The sequence below is a fragment of the Piliocolobus tephrosceles genome, chromosome 5 (assembly GCF_002776525.5).
Source record: "Piliocolobus tephrosceles isolate RC106 chromosome 5, ASM277652v3, whole genome shotgun sequence".
Classification (NCBI taxonomy): Eukaryota; Metazoa; Chordata; class Mammalia; order Primates; family Cercopithecidae; genus Piliocolobus; species Piliocolobus tephrosceles.
Window position 1 is genome coordinate 136,433,173 of NC_045438.1, and position 22,153 is coordinate 136,455,325.

Here is a 22,153-nt window from a genome sequence, read left to right on the forward strand (position 1 = left end):
TCAATGAGAAGGCGTAGGATGAGGCTTTTTGGCCCAGCCAGGAGCGACTTCTTCACAGGTTGCCCGTCCAGGGTGTAACTTTCCTTTCTCCCAGCGCCATCTTCTCTCCTAGTTTGCCCAGCTCCTCAGGGTGCCTGGACTTTCAGGCCTCACCCTGTGTCCAGTATAGAAGGGTCCAGCGCCCCAGCAACTGTAGGCGTCCGCATCTCTGCTGATCATCCCCTGGAACTGCCGGAACTTTGCTGTATAGGGTGAGGAGTGGACAGGGGCCTGGTCCCACCCCTGGGTGGGGATTGGTTCTGAAAACAAACACAGCTGCTCTGAACCTTATTGCATAACGAGTAATCTGAAGTAGGCTGAGGCCCCTGGGTGGGGGGTTCAGAATTCACATGTTGAGCCTCCCTTTCCCTACCCAATTTCTGGTATCTAAGGGCCCCTCAGGGCATCCACTGTTCTCTACAATTACACGCAGGAAGATGGGGGAAAGTGGCAGTAGGGGCAGTTCAGCAGAGTCCCTAATGGCCATGCCCAGAGAGGGGTGTCCTTTGTCCCCAAGGTAAGGGAGGTGAGACTAGGCACCCTTTTGGTGTTTTTTTTTTTTTTTTTGAGACAGAGTCTCACTCTTGTCACCTAAGCTGGAGTCCAGTGGCACCATCACAGGTCACTGCAGCCTCAACCTACTGTGATCCTCAACCAAGCGATCCTCTTACCTCAGCCTCCAGAGTGTCTGGGTCCATGGGCGCATGCCACCATGCCTGGCTAATTTTTTAATTTTTTGTAGCGATGGAGTCTCCCTATGTTGCCCTTTCCAGTCTTGAACTTTTAGGCTCAAGTGATCCTCCTGCCCTAGCCTCCCAAAATGCTGGGATTACAGATGTCAGCCACCATGCCCAGCTCCTATTTGCATTTAAGGAGCTTCCCTTAGCTGAACAAAAATTTGATTTCCAGGGGATTAACTGTTTTGTTGGATCTGGGAGGGCGGGATTCAGAATTGTGCAGCTGGCTCCAGAGCTTCATGTTCCACACTTCCCATCATTTGCCCCCTGGAATGGGACAGAGGAGAGGGCACCAGTATCAGCTGTCCACCTGTTCACTAATGGTGGAGCATTATGGAGCTGTGGTCACCTCCCTCTTCTAACTCCAAATTTCAGGCATCACATCACTCGATTCTCAGATCTCCACTTCCAGTGGAGACTCAGTATACCTTCCCTTAAGGAGTTGCAGTGCTAATGGAGGCACACACAGCCTCTGCCCTGGGGGTTACAGATGAGCTTCATGCACTGGGTTTGGAGAAGACACAGAAATTTAGCCAGAGACTCTATCTAGGACATCAGAACATTGTTGCCCATGTTAAGCATCTTGCTCAAAACAATGGACTTGGCTGAGGCGGGTGGATTGCCTGAGCTCAGGAGTTTGAGACCAGCCTGGGCAACATGGTGAAATCTCTACTAAAATACGAAAAATTAGCTGTGCATGGTGGCGCACACCTGTAATCCCAGATGCTTGGGAGGCTGAGACAGGAGAATCGCTTGAACCTGGGAGACAGAGGTTGCAATGAGCCGAGATCGTGCCACTGCACTCCAGCCTGGGCGACAGAGAATCCATCTCAAAAAACAAACAAAAAACCACCCGCAACAAAACAAAACAAAACCACAATGGACTCAGGGTGATAAGCCTTGGGGTCTTTCATCTGGAAAAGAGAAGTTTCCAAATGAAAAAGTGGCCATCGGCCAGGCGCAGTGGCTCACGCCTGTAATCCCAGCACTTTGGGAGGCCGAGGCGGGCGGATCACCTGGGCGGATCACCTGAGGTTAGGAGTTTGAGACCAGCCTGGCCAACATCGTGAAACCTCGTCTTTACTAAATATACAAAAATTAGACAGGCATGGTGGCGCATGCCTGTAATCCCAGCTACTACTAGTGGGGCTGAGGCAGGAAGATCGCTTGAACCTGGGAGGCAGAGGTTGCAGTGAGCTGAGATTGTGCCACTGCACTCCAGCCTGGGCGACAGAGTGAGACTTCGTCTCAAAAAAAAAAAAAAACCAGGCAACAAACCAGTGGAAGAGGGACTCATTCACTGTGTTCCACAAGGTCCAAAGATTAGAGATAGATGGAAGTTATGGGGAGCCAATGTCCTCAGGTACAGCCTAAGCTGCTGCTTCTAACAGAGCTGTCCAAAAGGCAAAGTATGGCTCTGAGAAGACATGAGTCCTTGGCACCTGGCCCTCAGGCCCTGGCAGGGCCTGTGTTTGCTGAACTGCAAAAAGGCTATGAGGACAGAGACTTGATGACATGGCAAGGTGGGTGTGCAGGGTTTGCTGCATAAGACATGGGGAGCAGGCCCTTCCTTACTCCTCATGAAGATAACAAGAGGTGAGCAAGGAAAACTGGGGGCACTGCTAGTAACATCATGCAGGTTGAACCTGGAAACCAACAGAAGCACTGGGTAGGTGAAATTGGATCCTAGAAAGCTCATGGGCCATAAGCAGGAGGGGCCAACCATAGGCTCCTGGGGCGGTTGTATGCAGGAAGAACTGAGGAAGGAGGCGGGACGGGCCAGGGAGGCTGCACAGTTGTGGTAACAGTAGGCACACCAGGGAAGGGGGAGGTTTGGGGACCCGCTGCCTGAAGATAGCTCAGGTTAGGGGCTGAAGGCCTAGGAGGACACAGAGATGGAAAGGGTTAGATGAGCTGTCTAGGGTTAGGGTTTCCCAAAGCCTCTTTGGGGCCTCTGCTCTCCTCATTACCTGCCCCTGGCTCCCTGGACACTTGAGAAGTGATATAATTAGCCAGATAGTAGAAAAAATATCTTTTTATTAATTATTAGGAATAATTCATTCATGTAATGCAAGATGTATGTTGGAGAAGGTTAAGTATAGCCACATGAATGAGGGGAAACGTGCAAGAGGAACAGTGGTGAGAAGAGGGATGGCCCCCCCCACTTTCCACAAACTATAAACAGCAACATGAACAAAGAGAATCACAAATAAGAGGGTCTTTCTTCATGTCTCCTCTCACCCCATTCTTCCATAATGAGTCCCAGTGTAGTCCCTAGAGGTGCCAGGGCATCTGGAAGTTCTGGGCTGGGAGTGGGGTGCAGTGAGTGGCCTCAAAGTTGTGCAGATGCTTCCGAGCCTGAGGAAAGGAGGTGGGACAGGTGGGGTACAGAGCACTGTAGGGAGGGGCAACCACTGGACTCCCTCCCCACCCTTCGCCTCTGCACCCACCACCCACTCTACAAAAGCTGCCACTTCCAATGCTATAGGGTATTCCCAGTCCCCTTATGTGAGCCCTGGCCATTCAAGAACCCTTCCCACTTCCCACTCCTTAGCTCACCAGAAACAAAGCCAGCTGCCGCCGTCCATCTGCACTCATGTCCTCCCCTGCGGAGAGGAGGTGCTCAAAACAGGCCACACATGTGGGTATTCATCCCCTTCCTAGGCTCTTCCCACCCCCTTTCCTGCCCCAGGAGCTCCTTACCCACGCTCCAGGGGAAGTCAGGCCCGTGTTCTGCCTGGTAGGAGCGGAGGACAGACAGACACCAGTCCTCTTCCACCTCCCATCGGCTGTAAATTGAGGCTGGTCAGGGAGAGAGATGACAGCCAGTCAGCAACCTGACCTTGCTGGGCCCCCACCCCAAGCCTCACTGGATCCCTTCTCACCTTCCTCCAGCTGTGAGGAGGCCTCCAACCACTGCCTCACCACTTGAAGACCCTCCTCTGCCATCACCCTGGGATACCTACAGAGGAAGCGCCAGGACAGGTCAGGGCTGATTTTTTTCATTCACCATCCCTGAGCCTTTCTGCCTCCTTCCCTGTGCTGGTGTCAGTATGTGTGTGTGTACACTGCCCCCAGCACGCACACACCCTCTCACCGATGCTGCAGGAGCTTCAGCAGGAGGTCATTGCCTCGGTTGGACATGATGTCCTCAGGAACCCTAGGAGTGAGAAGAATGTACCCTGGAGGGGCTGGAGGTTAGGAGGAAAGGTCTAGATACCCGGGTTTCTGGTGAGCAGAGGTGGGAGGGGAAAATTCCTGGCCATCTCTGGGATTGGCGAGGGCCGACCTTCCCAAGCACTCACGTGGTAGTGATGATCTCATCCTTGGTTCTCCGGATCAGCAGTACAGGACCCAGGTATCTTCAGAGAACAGAGCAGTGGGAAGGGAGAGCTCAGAGGGAGACGGGTGACAACTGGCCCACCCCCATCCCCGCACTGGAAGCATTCTTATCCCCTTCTACAGCACAGTCTGTGACCAAGCCCTTCACTCAGGGGTGAGAGGGAATATTTAAGAATGGGCATGGTTCAGTCTGGCCCTGCTGGGAGACCCCTGCTGTGCCAGGCCTTAACCCTTTGGTTACCAGATCCTGAGGTGGTCCAGAGTCCCAGGGGACCTGGGAGGGCCAGTTGAGGCCAGTTTAGGTGGTGGCAGGGTCACTTGGGATGTCAGCCAGTGGCCTTTTACCAACTTGCACTTTAGTACTGGTTTCAGCGTTTAAGTGCCCAGTAGAGCTGTTTAGGGGGCAGGTGTTCGATGCTGGATGCTGGCCGGTGCTCACCTGCACAGCTGCTCTGCGTTGTTTAGATTGAGATGCTGCCTCACGGTCCTGGTCACCAGGCCCTCTAGAGTGGGATAAAGGTGAAGGGATGGCAGAGACAAAGCCTTTGCCCAACATAAAAGTCCTCACTGTTCACGGAGAAAGAAAACTGAGGCCCCCAGACAAAGGAGTCCTCCTGCTTCCAACAATGGGGTGACATACACCCCACCCAAGGAAAAGGGAACCATCTCAGAACAGTTCCCAGTTCCAGACCACCCCTTCCCAGGAAGGGCAGGCCCAGGAGATGCACTCACTCCAGCTGTCTGGCATGACCTTCAAGGCCAAGGGCACCAGGTCATCAAAGGAGGCATCCAGGATCACGGCACTAACATCTGGGTAGGACATGGCGGCCCACGTGGCTGGTACGAGGGCAGGGAAGAAAAGTAAGAACTGAGAAAGGCTCCTTTCTCCTTACCACCCATGCTCTCATCCCACTTACCCTGTAGGCCAACCCCATTCCCCCTATGTTATTCCTTGTTTTTTTTCTTAACCTACTTCACTTGGTCAGGGAACTGTCTGGAGAGGATGGGGATAGAACACTGGAGACAGTGCACTGAAGATAACAGGCAGGAAACATTCACTTTCCGTGATCTCCCCACCCAGGACCTGGGTCTGCTTTTCCTTTTAATGACTGGGCACAAGAGGGGAAGGAAAGGTGAAGTGTATACAAATACGATAGCTTCTTCCAGGCCCACTCAGAGATTGTACTTCCTCTCTCTTCTTCCTTGAGCCTCCACCCCACCCCAGGCCCACTAGTGCATTTCCCCACCTCTCCTGGGTAGGGCTGGGTGGTCCTGAATCTGTCTAAAGTAGGGGGATGGGAGGGAGGCTGGTACCAGTGAAGCCACCGATGGACCAGGCATAGATGATGATGTCCTGGGGCTGGAAGCCCAGGCGGTGGATGGCAAACTGGACCACTACATCCATGGCATTGGCCTCATTCTGCGGGAATGGCACCCCCTAGAGGAAGAAGGGCAAAGTCAGGATTGTGTCAGCACCAAAGGCCAGCTCACCTGTCCCTCCCAACGTGGACCCCTCCTGCAGCCACCTATGACAGACAGAGAAGGTGTAGAAGGAAGGGATGGTAGGAGAGGTTGTTCTTTCCAGAAGACAGATGTGTACAATGAGATCCACCTCCATCTCTCCCACCAGCCCCCCACTGTGGGGATGGGGGCATGGCTCCCAATTCTGCCTTCACAACCTCCTCGCCCCCAGCTCTCAGGTGAGTAGGAGGCCCTTCAAGAAATCCACAGCCCCTCTCCTCCCTCCAATGGCTGACCAGAGGGAAACAGACATAATTCAGGAAAAGGAAGGGATTCCTGAGATGGTCTCACCGTGCTTCCAGCAAAGCCTGGATGATTCCAGCCCAGGACTGAATATCCAGCTGTAACACAGGGGGAGGAGGAACTGAGACCTTATGGCCCACACCCCTTTCTCCATCCCTGGGGGAAGGAAGAGCAGAAGTACTCCCCAGCTTACAGGCAAATCACTGCAAGCCTTCCCAGAATAGGAGATGACACCAAAGGTTCTGAGGCAGTACAGGGAGAGGCGTGTGACGGTGTGGGGTGTGTGGTAGGGGAATGGAACAGAATGAAAAGCATAATTAGGGACACAGGCCAGGGGAGGGATGTAAGGTTATCAAAGCAAATGGCAAGTGGACTTTTCCCTAAAGCTGAGAGACTCAAAACCTCACCCAGAGAAAGTGGAGGCCAGGGGAGGTCAGATCAGTGTGGGAGGCAGGGACATTCCCTTCAAACAGCAGAGACAAGGAGGCTGAGTCACCATCCTACCTTCCAGGGGCGTGGAGATGCAGCCCACCTCGTAAAACCCAGCATTCCCCTCACAGCAGATCACCTAGGAAGGAGGCAGGAAGGAAGGGCTGGGGTCCAAGTTGGGACTGAAAAACTCCCTTTGGGCAAGGAGGGCAGCCCATGAAGAGCTTTGCAGGGAAGAGGAAAGGGCAGGTCTCTGTTTTCTCCAAGGGGAATGGAAGCTTCTCATTCCACGGGGTCCATAAGAGGAGAAGCAAAGGGATTACAAATACTCCTCAGAGGCTGAACTGCTTGACCACCCAGCCATGTCCACTTTTCCTTGGAAGATTACCAGCTGGGTCTCTCTCAGGAAAGGGACTATGGAGAGGTTTTTCCTTTCTAGTTTTCGGGTCTGTTATCTTCTGTGACCATTGCTATTGTGTGGTATGCTGACTGCTCTCCCTATCCCTCTCTGAGCTCCAGTCTTACGGTCAGATAACTGTAATGCCATGGCGCCCCAAGCTGAAGCCCACGGGTGGTGGGATTTGCATGAACTCTCATAGCAGATGGGCAGAGCCAGGACTAGAACCCAGCTCCCTAGATTCCTGGCTTAGTGCTCTTTCCACGGCTGCTTCATGGAGGCAGGAGACTTTGAAGCCAGTCTGCGTGGGTCCAAATACCAGCTCTACTACTTACTGTGAGGTCCAGGAAAGGTTTTCTGTGCTTCAGTTTCATCTCCTATAAAATGGGCTAACATAAGCAGTAACTATCTCACGGGATTGTTGTGAGAATTAAATATATATGCTTCATATATACTATGAGAAATATATGTAAGTGTGAAGTGCTGTCAAAGTGGTAACTATTAATATTAGTTTCTGGTTCTTGAACGTCTCTCCTACTTCATCTGTTTCTCTATCACAGGGTTTCACTACATCACAAGGTCTTTAGGGTGGAGCTAGGAGATGGGATTATCCCAGTAGTGGTTCCTCCAGGGAGATGCTATAGCATTGGGGTCCCCAGACCTCTACTGCCTTCCTCACACTCACCCCACCTCTGGGCTCCCTGCTCCCTCTTACCAGCTTCTGTCCCTGGGGCTCAGCTGTCCCCCGCCGGTCCACAAACATGGTGTCAATCTCATTGCCATCACAGGCCAGCAGCTTTGCCCGGCGCCCATTACACTGAGTAGGGGAGATGCAATGGCCAGGTTGCCAAGGGGCAGAAGGCCACATCACAAGGGTGGGGCAGGGGAGGTGGGGGTGGGAGGGGAGGGCTGTAGGGGATGGGCGGACAGGGAAGCCTCACCTCTTCCACCAGTCGGGCCTGGCCCTGCAGCAGCACAGGCATGAGGGCCTTCTGGAGCAGGTACACAGAGCCTGGATACAGCATCCGGCGCCCCAGGGTGTGCGCCACCAGGTAGCTGTGGGGAACACAGGTTAACAAACCCCAACCCTGGTGAGGCGTGGGAACTGTGCTGGGGACACTCACAGACTATAAGGCCTGCTTCACCTCTGACTTTCACAGCTTTACTTTCCTATTTCAAGCCTTAATGAAATATGTACCAGGCTGATGTTTTTCAGACTTTTCTTAGTGCAACCTTTGTAAGATAAGTATTTTATATTGTGGCTCAGTACACACATATCCTGTATGTACAGAATTCTGAGAGTTTTATGATGTACTTTCTATACATAATAAATGCGAAGTTATCAGATTATGATTTCTTAAAATCTAAGTACAACATATTAAAGGTCCCCAAATAAATAATACTTTAAAACATGATGGTTGTAATTCAAAACCTCAAATATGGCTTCCCTTCCTGACCAATTAGCACACTGTCAACGACCAACCACTAAGTCCACCCTGTTCCTTGGTATTCTAGAAGCTGCCTCCTAACTCCCAGCAATAGAAAATTCCCAGTGTCTGTTCCATTGTAAGATATAGGTGGTTATTTCCATTCCTTCTGACATCATCAGTACCCACGACTGAGCTTTATTTGGGATTTACCACGTGCTCTCAAGCACCCAGGCAAGGCAGGAGCCCTTCAGAACATGTTACCTTACTTAATCTCCTCAGCAACCTTGCAGGGCAGGTTCATCACAGGTGCAGACACAGAGGCGCACAGGGGCCCAGAGCCAAGGTGGAATAACAACCGGGCAGAGGGGCCACGATGGGTACACAGATGCCACCAGAGCCTGCCCTAGCTATAGGTGTGTGTCCTCCCCACCCCCACCCCACCGCCACTGCTCCTTCTCAGCCTCACTGAAGGAGCTTTTGTTCATATCCCAGTTCTTCACTTACTACCTTTGAGACTCCAGACCTCTCTGAGCCTCTTTTCTTCAAACATAAATGTGGATAAAAATGACTTTGCCATAAATGATTTACACAAACCATACGACACTAGGCCCAATGAGTGACAGCTATTTTACAATGGAGCATCCACTCCCAGAGCCCTCCTGAAATGGCCCCTCCACCCCAGCAGGCCTCTCCTCCCTGCCATTTCCCACCTGGTGATCTGACAAGGCAGCTTCTTAACACGGTTGAGGAGGGTGTCTGCTGTTCCCCGGTGCAGGGGCTCTGGGCGAAGCAGGGCCACACCCCGGCGGGAAGGGCCCCCTCGAGACTCCTTCCTGAGGAAGGGAAAGATGCAGGGAAGGATGGGGTCAGGAGCAACAAGTTGGACGTCTGAGATCTGGAGAACAGTGGGGGACTAGGAACGACATAATGGCACTGGAAGGCAGGCACTGTGACCTGAGAGGGCATGGAGGTGGGGGGACAGGGCAGGGCAGGGATTATCTGGAATGGTTCCAAGGGGAGGGATAGAGCAAAAGAACTGGGTCCTCACCGGCTGCTGGGTTCTTCCCAGTGGAAGTCGACTGGCCAGCTCCGGAAGTCAAAGTTGTACTTGGCAAGCTGCCTCTGCAGTGGACACGAGAGTAAAAGGGGAGGAAAAGGGGTGTTGAGAACTCAGGGGAGGCCCTCCTACCCACCCTCAACAACACCTTTGTTATCCAGGGGTCTGATCCCCATACATCATGGGAAAACCAAGCAGAGGTCAACACCCTCCCAATTCTCAGATGGAAAATTCTAATGGGACCAGAAAATCAGGCGAGATGGTATGCCCCATCAGGTATCAGGACTGGCCTGTCTGCCCTCTTCCAAGCTAGGAACCTAACACTCTTCTTTTCTAAAAAACTAAGCCTGACCCACCCCCAGGAGAAGTGGCTGAAGGTGCTAGTGCTTTTGAGTGATGGGGTAGAAGGGGGCCGCTGGCTGGTCACGGTCTATTCCCCACCTGGGTCCCTTATGGGGTACTATCTTAGAGGTTTAGAAATCTCCCAGCAGATGACACCGACAGACCCAAGGTTGAGTGAGACAGAGAGGAGGCTGCGGCCTCAAAATCCCAGGCCCAAGTGATGCTCCTACTTAGCCCTCACTGCAGCCTCAAACTCCCAGGCCCAAGTGATCCCCTACCTCAGCCTCTGGAGTAGCTGGGACTACAGACATGTGCTACCATGCCCAGCTAATTTTTAAAATTTTCTTTAGAGACAAGGTCTTACTATGTTGCCCAGGCTGGTCTCGAACTCCTGGGCTGAAGCGATCCTCCTGCCTCGGCTTCCAAAAGTGCTGGGATTGTAGGCATGAACCACCTCGCCAGCTCCACGTGTTTTTTGAGGACAGTGGGAGCTGCGTCTTTTTTTTTTTTTTTTTTTTTGAGACGAGTCTCGCTCTGTCATCCAGGCTGGAGTGCAGTGGCGCCATCTGGGCTCACTGCAAGCTCTGCCTCCTGGGTTCATGCCATTCTCCTGCTTCAGCCTCCCAAGTAGCTGGGACTACAGGCGCCCACTGCCATGCCTGGCTAATTTTTGTATCTTTAGCAGAGATGGGGTTTCACCGTGTTAGCCAGGATGGTCTCGATCTCCTGACCTCGTGATCCACCCGCCTTGGCCTCCCAAAGTGCTGGGATTACAGGCGTGAGCCACCGTGCCTGGCCTAGCTGTGTCTTAATACTTGACTGTATTGTCCCCTGAGCTCCCAGCACTCTATTTTGAGGGTTTTTATTTTCTGCACAGAAATTTTTTGACACTTCAAAAATAATTTGAATAACAGAGAGCAATAGAAAAATTATACAAAAAGGTAAATGGCAAAACAAGATGAATAAAAGCAAATTTCAGGCAGGCTTTGCTCAGACCTGCTCTCAAATCTGGACTTAGCCACTTTCTTGCTCTATGACTCTGAATGGGTCACTTAACCTCTTTTTGCCTCTGTTTTCTCAAATTTACAAATAAGGGTAATAATGCTACCTCACTCAGCTGTTGTGAGGATCAGAAAGGTGTGTGCCAAATGCCTCAGCCAGTAGCATAGTACAAGGCATCATTACACAGCTCCATAAATAGTGTGGAATAGCCAGGAATGCAATGACGGTGGTCATAGCTGTTTGATCCCAGAAACCTCCCATAACAGAAAAGAGCTTTATGGGGCCCCAAAGCCCATCCTCAAAGATAATCACAGTCCAGCACCAGCTGGCCTGGCACAATTCCCAAGACACTGAGCCCTAGCTTTTCTCCCTCCTGGCACCATGCTGTACTCCCAGGCACAGGAGTGGACATACCTGTCCACCTTGTCCCATCCACAAACAAGGATAACATGGTATTCAGTGTATACAACAAAAATAAACATTTATAGAACTGAGCTGCTGTGATACAGAGAAAACTACCTTCTAAAAAACATTGTGGGCTGGGTGCAGTGGCTCACGCCTCTAATCCAAGCACTTTGGGAGGCCAAGGCAGGTGGATCACCTGAGGTCAGGAGTTTGAGACCAGCCTCACCAACATGGCGAAACCCCATTTCTACTAAAAATACAAAATTAGCCGGGTGTGGTGGTGCATGCTTATAATCCCAGCTACTTGGGAGGCTGAGGCAGGAGAATCGCTTGAACCCAGGAGGCAGAGGTTGCAGTGAGCTGGAATCATGCCATTGCACTCCAGCCTGGGCAACAAGAGCGAAACTCCATCTCAAAAGAAAAAAAAAGAAACACTGTGGGCCAGGCACAGTGGCTCACACCTGTAATCCCAGCACTCTGGAAGGCCAAGGCGGGCAGATCATCTGAGGTCAGGAATTCAAGACTAGCCTGGCCAACATGGTGAAACCCTGTCTCTACTAAAAATACAAAAATTAGCTGGGCATGGTGGTGCGCGCCTGTAATTCCAGCTACTCAGGAGGCTGACGCATGAGAATCGTTTGAACCCGGGAGGTGGATGTTGTAGTAAACAGATTGTACCACTGCACTTTGGCCTGAGTAACAGAGTGAGACTCTGTCTCAAAGGAAAAAAAAAAAAAAAAAAAAAAAGAGGCCAGGCGTGGTGGCTCACACCTCTTAATACCAGCACTTTGGGAGGCCGGGCAGGCAAATCGCCTGAGGTCATGAGTTCGAGACCAGCCTGGCCAATATGGTGAAACCCCGTCTCTACTAAAAATACAAAAATTAGTGGGCGTGGGCACCACGTGCCTGTAATCCTAACTACTCAGGAGGCTGAGACAGGAGAATCACTTGAACCCGGGAGGCGGAGGTTGCAGTGAGCTGAGATCGTGCCATTGCATTCCAGCCTGGGCAACAAGAGCAAAACTCCATCTCAAAAAAAAAAAAAAAGAAAAAGAAAAGAAAAAAGAAACATTGTGGAATGTTTCTAGTTTAGCCAGTTCTTGCAGGTGAGGGAGAGGGAAGATTGTTCTAGCAGAATATTCCATTAGAAGTGGTAGGGAAGAAAAACTTCTCAGGTGGACAGTTCACTAATGGTGGGGAGAAGAGACATAGCAATGTGCAAGCAAACACCCAGTGTGGCAGGTGGTAAAACACACCTCCTCTTCCTGCAGAAGCCAGTGTCCAGTGCTCTGAGGGACAACTGAGGAAGCTGCTATCGGGCACCTGTGTGGCACTTTTCCTAGAGCCTCTCACCTTGTTTTCTGAAGACTGGTTCCGATGCGTTGCTTCCAAGATGGTGATGAACTGCCGGTACTGGGGGTTGGTCCAGCGGCCAATGCCTGGTAGAAAAAGGATAAGAAACAGTGCTAGGAAAACTGGAAAGCCGAATGCCTAGGTTTTAGGAAAACAATTGGAAATGGGCTAAGAGAAGGCCCTGAAAGAAGTGAAAGAAAAAGGAACTGAGGGCATAGGATGTGGAGAAATAGACCTGAGCCAACCCTCTTCCTCCAAATCCAGCAACTGGCTACAGGATGCTTCTTCTCCATAGCTTCTGCAGTTTGTGTCTCTACAGATGATCCTTAACCTACCATCTTTCAGAATGTTCATTTTCCTCAGTCTTTAAACACTGTCATATAACCTATTATATGACACTATTAAACACTGTCTTATAGTACTATTCTCCCTTGTGAAAAATCAAATTTCTCTTCTCCAATGCTTGCTTTCTGCCTCTTTTCTGTATATTCTAGCCCCTTGCCATCTGGTTTCATAGTCTCCAACTCCTGCCCGTAATTACTTCCTCACTGAATCCCTGACTCTTCCATCCTCATTCTCTTCAACTGTACCACTCAGCATTCTTCCTGTCCCTCAAGATTCTTCCTGCCTCTGCTTCCTGGGCCCATCCTTGACTCCTTCCAATTCCTGAACAGTTCCTCTCCTGCCTCCTTTCTGCTTTCCTCTCTGAAGCAGAAGCAACTCTCAGTACTGACTCTCTCTTCTCTCTTTTCACTTACACGCCCAGTGATCGCATCCACTCTCCTTTCACTGCGGAGGCGCCTCGAACCCTAACTTCTCTCCTCACTGACCTGGCAGGTGTCGTGTGCCAGGCAGGCACCATTCTACACACAGGAGACTCAGCAGGAAATGAGATACACAGCTCCTGGCTCTCAGAGAGCTGGCATTCTGGTTGGGGTGGGGTACAGCCAGAAGACAATAAACAAGAACATTTCAGAGAGGGATAAATGCTACAAAGAAAATACAACAGGAATGAACTAGAACTTTATGTGTCATCAATGGTAGTCCCCCAAAACGATATGATGAGAGAATGACGTGTGCTGCAGAATGATTTGTATGGAGTGATAACGTTTATGCTAAAACTGTAAAATGTGCAAAATAATACATACTGCTTATAGATAGCATATTTCATAGATTCTAAGATGTATATTTTTTAACCCTTGAAAACTCTGAAATTAGTATTCATTTTACAATTGATAGCAGCTTAGACTTGAGGAAATAAGGTGTATGTTTCATAAAGGTATGTGCCAGAAAAAAAAAAAAACAAAACCCCACACCAAATGACAATTATTACTTCTGAGGAAAGAGGAAGATAGGACTGAAAGGATTCCAATGGGAACTCCAACCGTAACTGTGGTGCTTTAGTATTTTATTGACAGAAAGCATTTAAAGCAACTATCACAAAACTGTATATAAAAAAAAAAATCACAAAACTATATATTAAAAAATTTAAAAAGCCTTTTATATTTTGTTCTATGGACTTTTCTGTATTTTTCCTTTTTCCTTTTTTTTTTTTTTGAGACGGAGTCTCACTCTGTCGCCCAAACTGGAGTGCAGTGGCCAGATCTCAGCTCACTGCAAGCTCCGCCTTTCGGGTTCACGCCATTCTCCTGCCTCAGCCTCCCGAGTAGCTGGGACTATAGGCGCCTGCCACCTCGCCCGGCTAGTTTTTTGTATTTTTTAGTAGAGACGGGGTTTCACCGGGTTAGCCAGGATGGTCTCGATCTCCTGACCTTGTGATCCACCCGTCTTGGCCTCCCAAAGTGCTGGGATTACAGGCTTGAGCTACCGCGCCCGGCCCTTTTTTTTTTTTTTTTTTTTTGAGATAGAGTTCCACTCTTGTTGCCCAGGCTGGAGTGCAATGGTGTGATCTCGGCTCACCACAACCTCCGTCTCCCTGGTTCATGTGATTTTCCTGCCACAGCCTTCCAAGTAGCTGGGATTACAAGCGCCCACCACCACGCATAGCTAATTTTTTCTGTATTTTTTCTAAATTAAAAATAAATAAAATAAAAAATTAAGACAAAACTGAGCAGTGGGAGCTACTTTTAGACAAGGTGGTCAGGGAAGGCCTCTCTGAGGAGAGAGCCCAGCCCTGCAGAGATCAGGGGGCAGAGCACCTCAGGCAGAAGGTCCTGGACCCAACTGCGGCCATCCAGCCCTGACCCCCCCCCCCCCCCCCCCATATTCCAACCCTTCCCCCCCCCCCGGTTTCCCTCTTTTTTTTTTTTTTTTTTTTTTTAAGACGGAGTCTCGCTCTGTCGCCTGGCCTGGAGTGCAGTGGCCGGATCTCAGCTCACTGCAAGCTCCGCCTCCTGGGTTTACGCCATTCTCCTGCCTCAGCCTCCCAAGTAGCTGGGACTACAGGCGCCCGCCACCTCGCCCCGCTAGTTTTTTGTATTTTTTAGTAGAGACGGGGTTTCACAGTGTTAGCCAGGATGGTCTCGATCTCCTGACCTCGTGATTTGCCCGTCTCGGCCTCCCAAAGTGCTGGGATTACAGGCTTGAGCCACCGCGCCCGGCCCTGGTTGTCATCTTATGTACCCACTAGGGGTAGGTGATCTGTTCTGCCTCTTTATTTTTTTAAACTGCGAGATATAACATATGTACATAAAACATATATTCAGTTTAAACAATACAAAGCAAACATTCATGTGACTATCACCTAGGTCAACAAAGAGAACACAGTCACCTTTCAGCAGGGGTCTCCCCTATTCTGTACTCCCCACCAGGTAATCACTCTCCGAACTTTTAAGAAAACCATGCCCTTGTTGTCTTTGGTGTTCTACCTCAAACATGTGCATCCCTTTTGAATTTTATATAAATGAAAACATACTGCATACATTATTTTGTGGTTAGTTTCTTCTATTTAACACAACATTTCAGAAATTCATCTGCATTGCTTTTTTCTGGAGACGGAGTCTCGCTCTGTCACCCAGGCTGAAGTGCAGTGGTGCTATCTTGGCTCACTGCAACCTCTGCCTCCCAGGTTCAAGCAATTCTCATGCCTTAGCCTCCCAAGCCATTAAGACTACAGGCATGTGCCACCATGCCCAGTTAATTTTTTGTATTTTATTTTTTTCTGAGATGGAGCCTTGCTCTGTTGCCCAGGATGCAGTGCAGTAGCTCAATCTTGGCTCACTGCAACCTCTGCCTCTCAGGTTCAAGCAATTCTACTGCCTCAGCCTCCCGAATAGCTGGGATTACAGGTGCTCACCACCATAGCTAGCTAATTTTTTTTTCGTATGTTTAGCAGAGATGTGGTTCCACCATGTTGGACAGGCGGGTCTTGAATTCCTGACCTCTGGTGATCTGTCCGCCTCAGCCTACCAAACTGCTAGGATTACAGGCATGAGCCACCATACCTGGCTTCATCTGCGTTGATGAGTGTAGCTATAGTTTGTTCATTTGCATTGCTATATAGTGTTCTGTTGCATGGCTATTGCACAGAACTTTTTTTCTTTTTTTTTTTGAGACGAACTCTTGCTCTGTCACCCAAGATGGAGTGCAGTAGTGCAATCTCGTTTCACTGCAATCTTTGCCTCCCAGGTTCAAGCTATTCTCCTGCCTCAGCCTCCTGAGTAGCTGGGATTACAGGCACGTGCCACCACGCCCAGCTAATTTTTGCATTTTTAGTAGAGACGGGGTTTTACCATGTTGGTCAGGCTGGTCTCGAACTCCTGACCTCGTGATCCACCGGCCTCTGCCTCCCAAAGTACTAGGATTATAGGCGTGAGCCACCGCACCCAGCTGCACAGAACATATTTTATCCATCCTACTATTGGTAGCCACTGGAATTGTTTCCAGCTTAGGATTATCACAAACAATGTTATATGCTGTATTCTTGTACATATATATTGTTTATACATGTGGAGGAGTTTCCCTAGTGTGTATACATATATAGAATTGTTGTAGGGTATATGCATCTTTTCTAGATAATAGCAGCCAGGCATAGTGGCTCACATCTACAATCCCAGTACTTCGGGAGGCTGAGGTGGGAGGATCACTTTGAGTTCAGGAGTTTGAGACCAGCCTAAACAACATGGTGAGACCCTCTCTCTTAAAAAAAAAAAAAGCAAACCTTTTTGTTTTCATATTTATAACCCAAGTCTTTTAAGGAAAAGATCATGCCTTAAACCATTCTCAATGATTCCTTCCCAGGGCCCATCGCTAAACTGTATTTGCACAAGGTACTTAATATGTACCCACTGACAGTGACAGGTAAGATTCAAACCAGGTTTCCTCTCCACCTACCTCGGAGGCAGGCCACGCCTGCCAGAAGTAGCAGCAATGTCCCAGCATAGTGAGAAAACGGCACCACTTTGGACAAACTCAAGTAACCTGGGAAGGGAGAGGGACAATGTGAGACCCTCTCCGCAGTGTTCCTCAGCTCCTCTTCCCAGTTCAGCCCCAACCTCCACCCCACACTCCCTGTTTGGAACAGCCATACCCTAAGAGGAAGAAGATGCCTGATGGAAGAAGGAAGCCAAGCCATCCTCACAGGTCCCCTCTCCTCTTTAGGGAGCTGGCTCCTCTGCCAACAACCTGCCCATTTGCTACCCCACCACCTTTGAAACCACACTGACCTTTCCTGTACAAGTAGAAGAAGGCGAAGGGAGAGGAGTAATAAGAGATGGACCAGAATACTGAAGCCTGCAGCAGAGAGACAGGGACAGGCAATCAATACACACACACACACACACACGCCTGCCATTCCAGGCCTATACTCTGAGCAAGATGGACAACCTGAGGGATATCATATCATATTTGGTGTATGACACCATGAATACAGTAGATGCTCAGTATTTGTTGAAAAGTAGTGTGTCAGTGTAATGGAGGCTGGGAAAACTAGGTACAGGTTCTATTTTCTTCCTCTGGAATTATGGAAGAATTATGTCTTCCATCTCCAGGCATAATTCCATCACATTTAAAGGCAGTCTCTCTGTCTACTCAAGTTAATCAAGCCTTTTCAATTGGCCCTGCTCAAGACAGCCCCTGACCTGGTCCCCAAGAGATGCGCAGACGTCACCACAGGAACTGTGCCAGAACGAACAGCTGTCCCTGCAGCCAAAGAGGTTAGTTGCCAGGGAGGACAGGTCACTGGGGAACTGCAGGACTTAGCACCTGCAGATGGTCCCAAGAGTAAACATGTTTTCCTTATGGTTCAGGCTGCCCCCAGAGAAAGCAGTGCTACATACCAAAGGGGAGTGCCAAGTATGTACACTTTGAGTGTGTCTGTGTGTCTGTGTTGGAGAGGTCTGCTGCAGAGCCCAGAGCATCCCCCAACCCCAGGGGCACTGTTGCTCCCAAGCTAGGGAAGGCTAAGTTCAAGAGGACAGGTGGGTCTGAAAGATGCAGAGAGTCCCAGATGCCAGGGTAGACATACCAGTGCCAGGATGCTGTCAGCATGTTTCTCCAGGGCACGGGGCTGATAGTAGGTATCCTGCCAAAACAGATGGCCTCCTTAAGGACCCTGCCATTGGCAGGTCCTTTTCCTTCCCTTTCAGAAGCTCTGCTGTGTGTCCTCCGGTTCTACTCTCCTTGACTATCTCTTGAGACATCCCCGGCCCCCACAGAAAACGCTCTTCCTCACCCTCACCCTGAACCTAATTTCCCACCCCCGACCATGGGAACAAACACAGGGAGCTGGATTTGGAAGCAAAAGTGAAAGCAGCATTGGACGATTTTTGCTCCTTTTCCACAGTCTAGTTTAAAATGGATTGCAGGCGCGTGCATATGGGGAGAAGGGTTAGTTTGAGAAGAAAGACACCAAGACAATCTAGGAAGGAAAGAAAAGCATCAGAAATAAGAGTAGTTGACTAAGAAGAGAATGTGGGTAGGAGCGGGCAGTTTGTAGGAGACAGTAACACAAAGTGAGACAACTGATAAAAAGGAAGATAATATTTAGAACAGCCTACCACCACCGCCCGCTCTCCAGAATACAATGACTCGGGTCTCCAGGCTAGGTTGGGCGGGGGTTGAGGGGAGGACCTACGGATACAGGATCTGTAAAAGTCATTCTGAAATTCAAGGCAAGGGTAAAGGGAAGATAAAAACGGAGCCGGGGGAGGCACGAAGAGGCACTGCGAAAGAGGAAATTGGGAGTCCGACGGCAAAATTCAACGGCTCCCCAGTCCGCGCAGGGTCTCTTTCCCGGGACTTAAGACTCAACTAGGACTGGCACGAACCACGACAGACAGGGTGGGGGGACGCGGAGAGGAAAGAGCAAGGAGTGGCAGTCGGAATGAGAAAGCGGTAAAGAGAGAAAAAGAAAGGAGGCGGCCAGTCCGTAGGCGTGACTTTAACTCAGGAAGCACACAGAGCGCAGACTTTGCGGATAACTGGCTTGACAAGCAGGCTCCCCTTATTTCCCATTATGGGCACTTCTAAGGAGCAAAGGCCGTAAAGGGTTTGGACTGTACCACGTTCCTCGGCGGGGAGGAACTCGACTCACCCAGGAGCTGGAATGGGGGGCAGTGACTGCCGTTGGCGTTTCAGGGACGCTGGCCGGGGCCCTTTCAGAGTCCCTCTCCCGGTAGATTTTGTACAGCCGGGGGCCTAGGACGCAGCTCAGCAGCTTCGCCATGGCCCTGGCTTGGGCCGCTGCTCTTCCAGCAGCAAGTCCCCCTGCCGGCCCCGCCCTCCCTGCCTCTGAGGTGTTGTGTGCCCTTGACGTCAGCCCGTACCGGCTCCGCCTCCGGGCGAGTTGCGACATTTTCAGTGCTTCCTGAGAAGAGTTTCGCGCAGTTGGGGCTACGGGTGCAGCAGTGGTCCGAAACTAGTGGAAGATTTAGGAACGCGGAGAATCAGAAAATTCCCAGGCATAGCTCAGTAATTTTTTTCTGTCTCATTATTGGTAGACTCTAGAGCGACAGCGGAAACGAGAGGTGAGATTAGGAGTACTTGATAAGAGTAACAGAAAAGATAAGGTGTCTAGGAATATATCTAGTACAAGAAATGCAAGATGTTATGAAGAAGACTATACAAAGTTACTGAAAAGGCAAACTGGCCCGGCCCAGCGCGGTGGCTCACGCCTGTAATCCCAGCACTTTGGGAGGCCGAGGCGGGCGGATCACTTGAGGCCAGGAGTTCAAGACCAGCCTGGTCAACATGGTGAAAACCTGTCTCTACTAAAAATACAAAAATTAGCCTGGCGTGGGTGGCGTGCGCCTGTAATCCCAGCTACTCGGGAGGCCGAGGCACCAGAATCGCTTCAACCTGGGAGGCAGAGGTTGCAGTGAGCCAAGATCTTGCCCCTGCACTCCAGCCTTGGTGACAGAGCAAGACTGTGACTCTAAATAAATAAATAAAGATAAACTGGCCCAACGCAGTGGCTCACGCCTGTAATTCCAACACTTTTGGTGGCCAAGGGATGATTGCTTGCGTCCAGGAGTTCCAGACCATGGCTCACGCCTGTAATTCCAACACTTTGGGTGACTGAGAGAGGATTGCTTGCGACCAGGAGTTCTAGGCCAGCCCAGGCAACATAGTGAGACCCCATCTCTACACAAAATACCTAGGGGGGAAAAAAAAAGACCTAGTAGGGTGTGTTGGTGCGCACCTGTAGTCCCAGCTACTTGGGAGGCCGAGGTGGGAGGGTCCCCTGAGCCCAGGAGTTCAAGATTGCTCCATGCACTCCAACCTGGATGATAGAGCCAGGCCTCAAAATAATAACAATAATAAGTGAAAAATAAAGAAAGAGGTAAATGAAAAGCTTTTCAATAAATGGAAAGCTACACCATGGTCCTGGATACGAAAATTCAGCATGGTGAAATATGGGGAATATTTGTAAAAAGAAAATAAGTGAATCATTACTCTTATGCATGGAATGAATCTTAAAACCGTGATGCTGAGTGAAAATAGAAAGCCGCAGAAGAATGTATACATGATACCAGTAATACTAGATTCAAAAACACATAAAATTTAAATGATAAAGCAAGTGGAGAAGAAAGAAAATTCAGAATCGTGGGTTTTTTTTGTTTTCTTTTTTTTGAGACGGAGTTTCACTCTGTCGCTCAGGCTGGAGTGCAGTGGCCGGATCTCAGCTCACTGCAAGCTCCACCTCCCGGGTTTAATGCCATTCTCCTGCCTCAGCCTCCCAAGTAGCTGGGACTACAGGCGCCCGCCACCTTACCCAGCTAGTTTTTTGTATTTTTTAGTAGAGACGGGGTTTCACCGTGTTAGCCAGGATGGTTTCGATCTCCTGACCTCGTGATCCGCCCATCTCGGCCTCTCAAAATGCTGGGATTACAGGCTTGAGCCACCGCGCCTGGCCAGAATCGTGGTTACACAGCGTAGAGGATCTCTGACTGAAACAGAATATTCTTTTTTTTTTTTTCTGAGACAGGGTCTAGCTCTTTCGCCCAGGCTGGAGCACAGTGGCACAATCATGGCTCACTGTCCTGATCCTCCACCTGCTGGGCTCAAACATCCTTCCACCTCAACCTCCTGAGTAGCTGGGACTACAGGCCCACGCCACCACACTTGGCTAATTTTACGAGGTCTCACCATGTTGCCCAGGCTGATCTTGAACTCCTGGGCTCGAGCGATCCTTCTGCATTAGCCTCACAGAGTGCTGGGATTACAGGCGTGAGCCACTGTGCCTGGCCTGGAATATTCTATTTCTTTTCTTTTCTTTTTTTTTTTTTTTTTTGAGACCAAGTTTTGCTCTTATTGCCCAGACTGGAGTGCAATGGCCCGATCTTGGCTTACGACAATCTCCGCCTCTGGGGTTCAAGTGATTCTCCTGCCTCAGCCTCCCAAGTAGCTGGAATTACAGGCATGTGCCACCATGCTCTGCTAATTTTTTTATTTTTAGTAGAGAGGGGGTTTTTCCATGTTGGTCAGGCTGGTCTTGAACTCCTGACCTCAGGTGATCAGCCTGCCTCAGCCTCCCAAAGTGCTGGGATTACAGACGTGAGCCACCGAGTCCGGCCTGGAATATTCTATTTATTTCTGGTTTTTTCTTTTTGGAGACGGAGTCTCACTCTGTCGCCAGGCTGGAGTATAGTGGCATGATCTCTGCCCACTGCAACCTCCGCCTCCTGAGTTCAATCGATTCTCCTGCCTCAGCCTCCTGAGTATGGGACTACAGGCATCCGCCACCACGCCCAGCTAATTTTTGTATTTTTAATAGAGATGGAGTTTCACCGTGTTGGCCAGGATAGTCTCGATCTCTTGACCTCGTGATCGGCCTGCCTCAGCCTCCCAAAGTGCTGGGATTACAGGCATGAGCCACCGTGTCTGGCCTTTATTTTTAGAGTTGGGGTCTTGCTCTGTTGCCCAACCTCAAACTTCTGGCTTCAATCGACCCTCCCACCTTGGCCTCCAAAAGTATTAGGATTATAGACATGAGCCACCATGCCTGGCCAGGCTTCTTTTACTCTCCTTATGTTGTGAGATTCAACCTTGTTGCAAATCACTGGGTTTGTTTATTCTCATTGCTGTCCAGTGTTCTACTGTGTTAATATACCACCATTTATCCATAATATAGTTGTACTTCATATAGTTTTTGGTATGTATGGAATATTTCATCAAAATAATTTTTTAAAATAAATAAATTACACATTAAAACTATAATAACTGCATGAAGATCTGCCTTAGGAGTTTTTGCCATTCAGAAGGATGAATCAGCTCGTTAGCCTTCTCCTTGAGTAATAACTTAATACACTCATCGGGGGTTCAGGAGAGGTCCGGGGTGTGCCAACCAGACAGGGATTACAGGCATGTGACAACCACAGGGAAAGTCATTCCAAATCATTTACTGGACACTGACTTGATACACAGTCTTGTGCTCGGTTCTGTGGAGGACCAATGT

At 49.8% G+C, this 22,153-nt stretch overlaps 1 protein-coding gene across 2 annotated transcripts; it reads right to left on the reverse strand.

The window, feature by feature from the left end:
- Positions 1–2,791: 2,791 nt before the first annotated feature.
- On the reverse strand, positions 2,792–19,079 carry ABHD16A (abhydrolase domain containing 16A). 2 transcript variants are annotated; one of them, XM_023188874.2, is made up of 20 exons: positions 18,791–19,079; positions 17,723–17,779; positions 16,923–16,989; positions 16,591–16,677; positions 12,298–12,383; positions 9,187–9,260; positions 8,849–8,971; positions 7,650–7,764; positions 7,424–7,525; positions 6,387–6,450; positions 5,931–5,980; positions 5,433–5,556; positions 4,851–4,955; positions 4,558–4,621; positions 4,082–4,138; positions 3,874–3,936; positions 3,662–3,738; positions 3,480–3,578; positions 3,336–3,382; positions 2,792–3,134 (listed from the first exon to the last, which is right to left on the reverse strand). In XM_023188874.2, exons 1-20 carry the CDS (start codon positions 19,049–19,051, stop codon positions 3,051–3,053), a joined length of 1,806 nt encoding a protein of 601 aa, XP_023044642.1. In that variant the 5' UTR covers positions 19,052–19,079; the 3' UTR covers positions 2,792–3,050. The 2 variants fall into 2 exon arrangements, with proteins under 2 accessions (XP_023044642.1, XP_023044643.1); XM_023188875.2 differs by lacking the exon at positions 18,791–19,079 and adding an exon at positions 18,255–18,710.
- Positions 19,080–22,153: the final 3,074 nt, after the last annotated feature.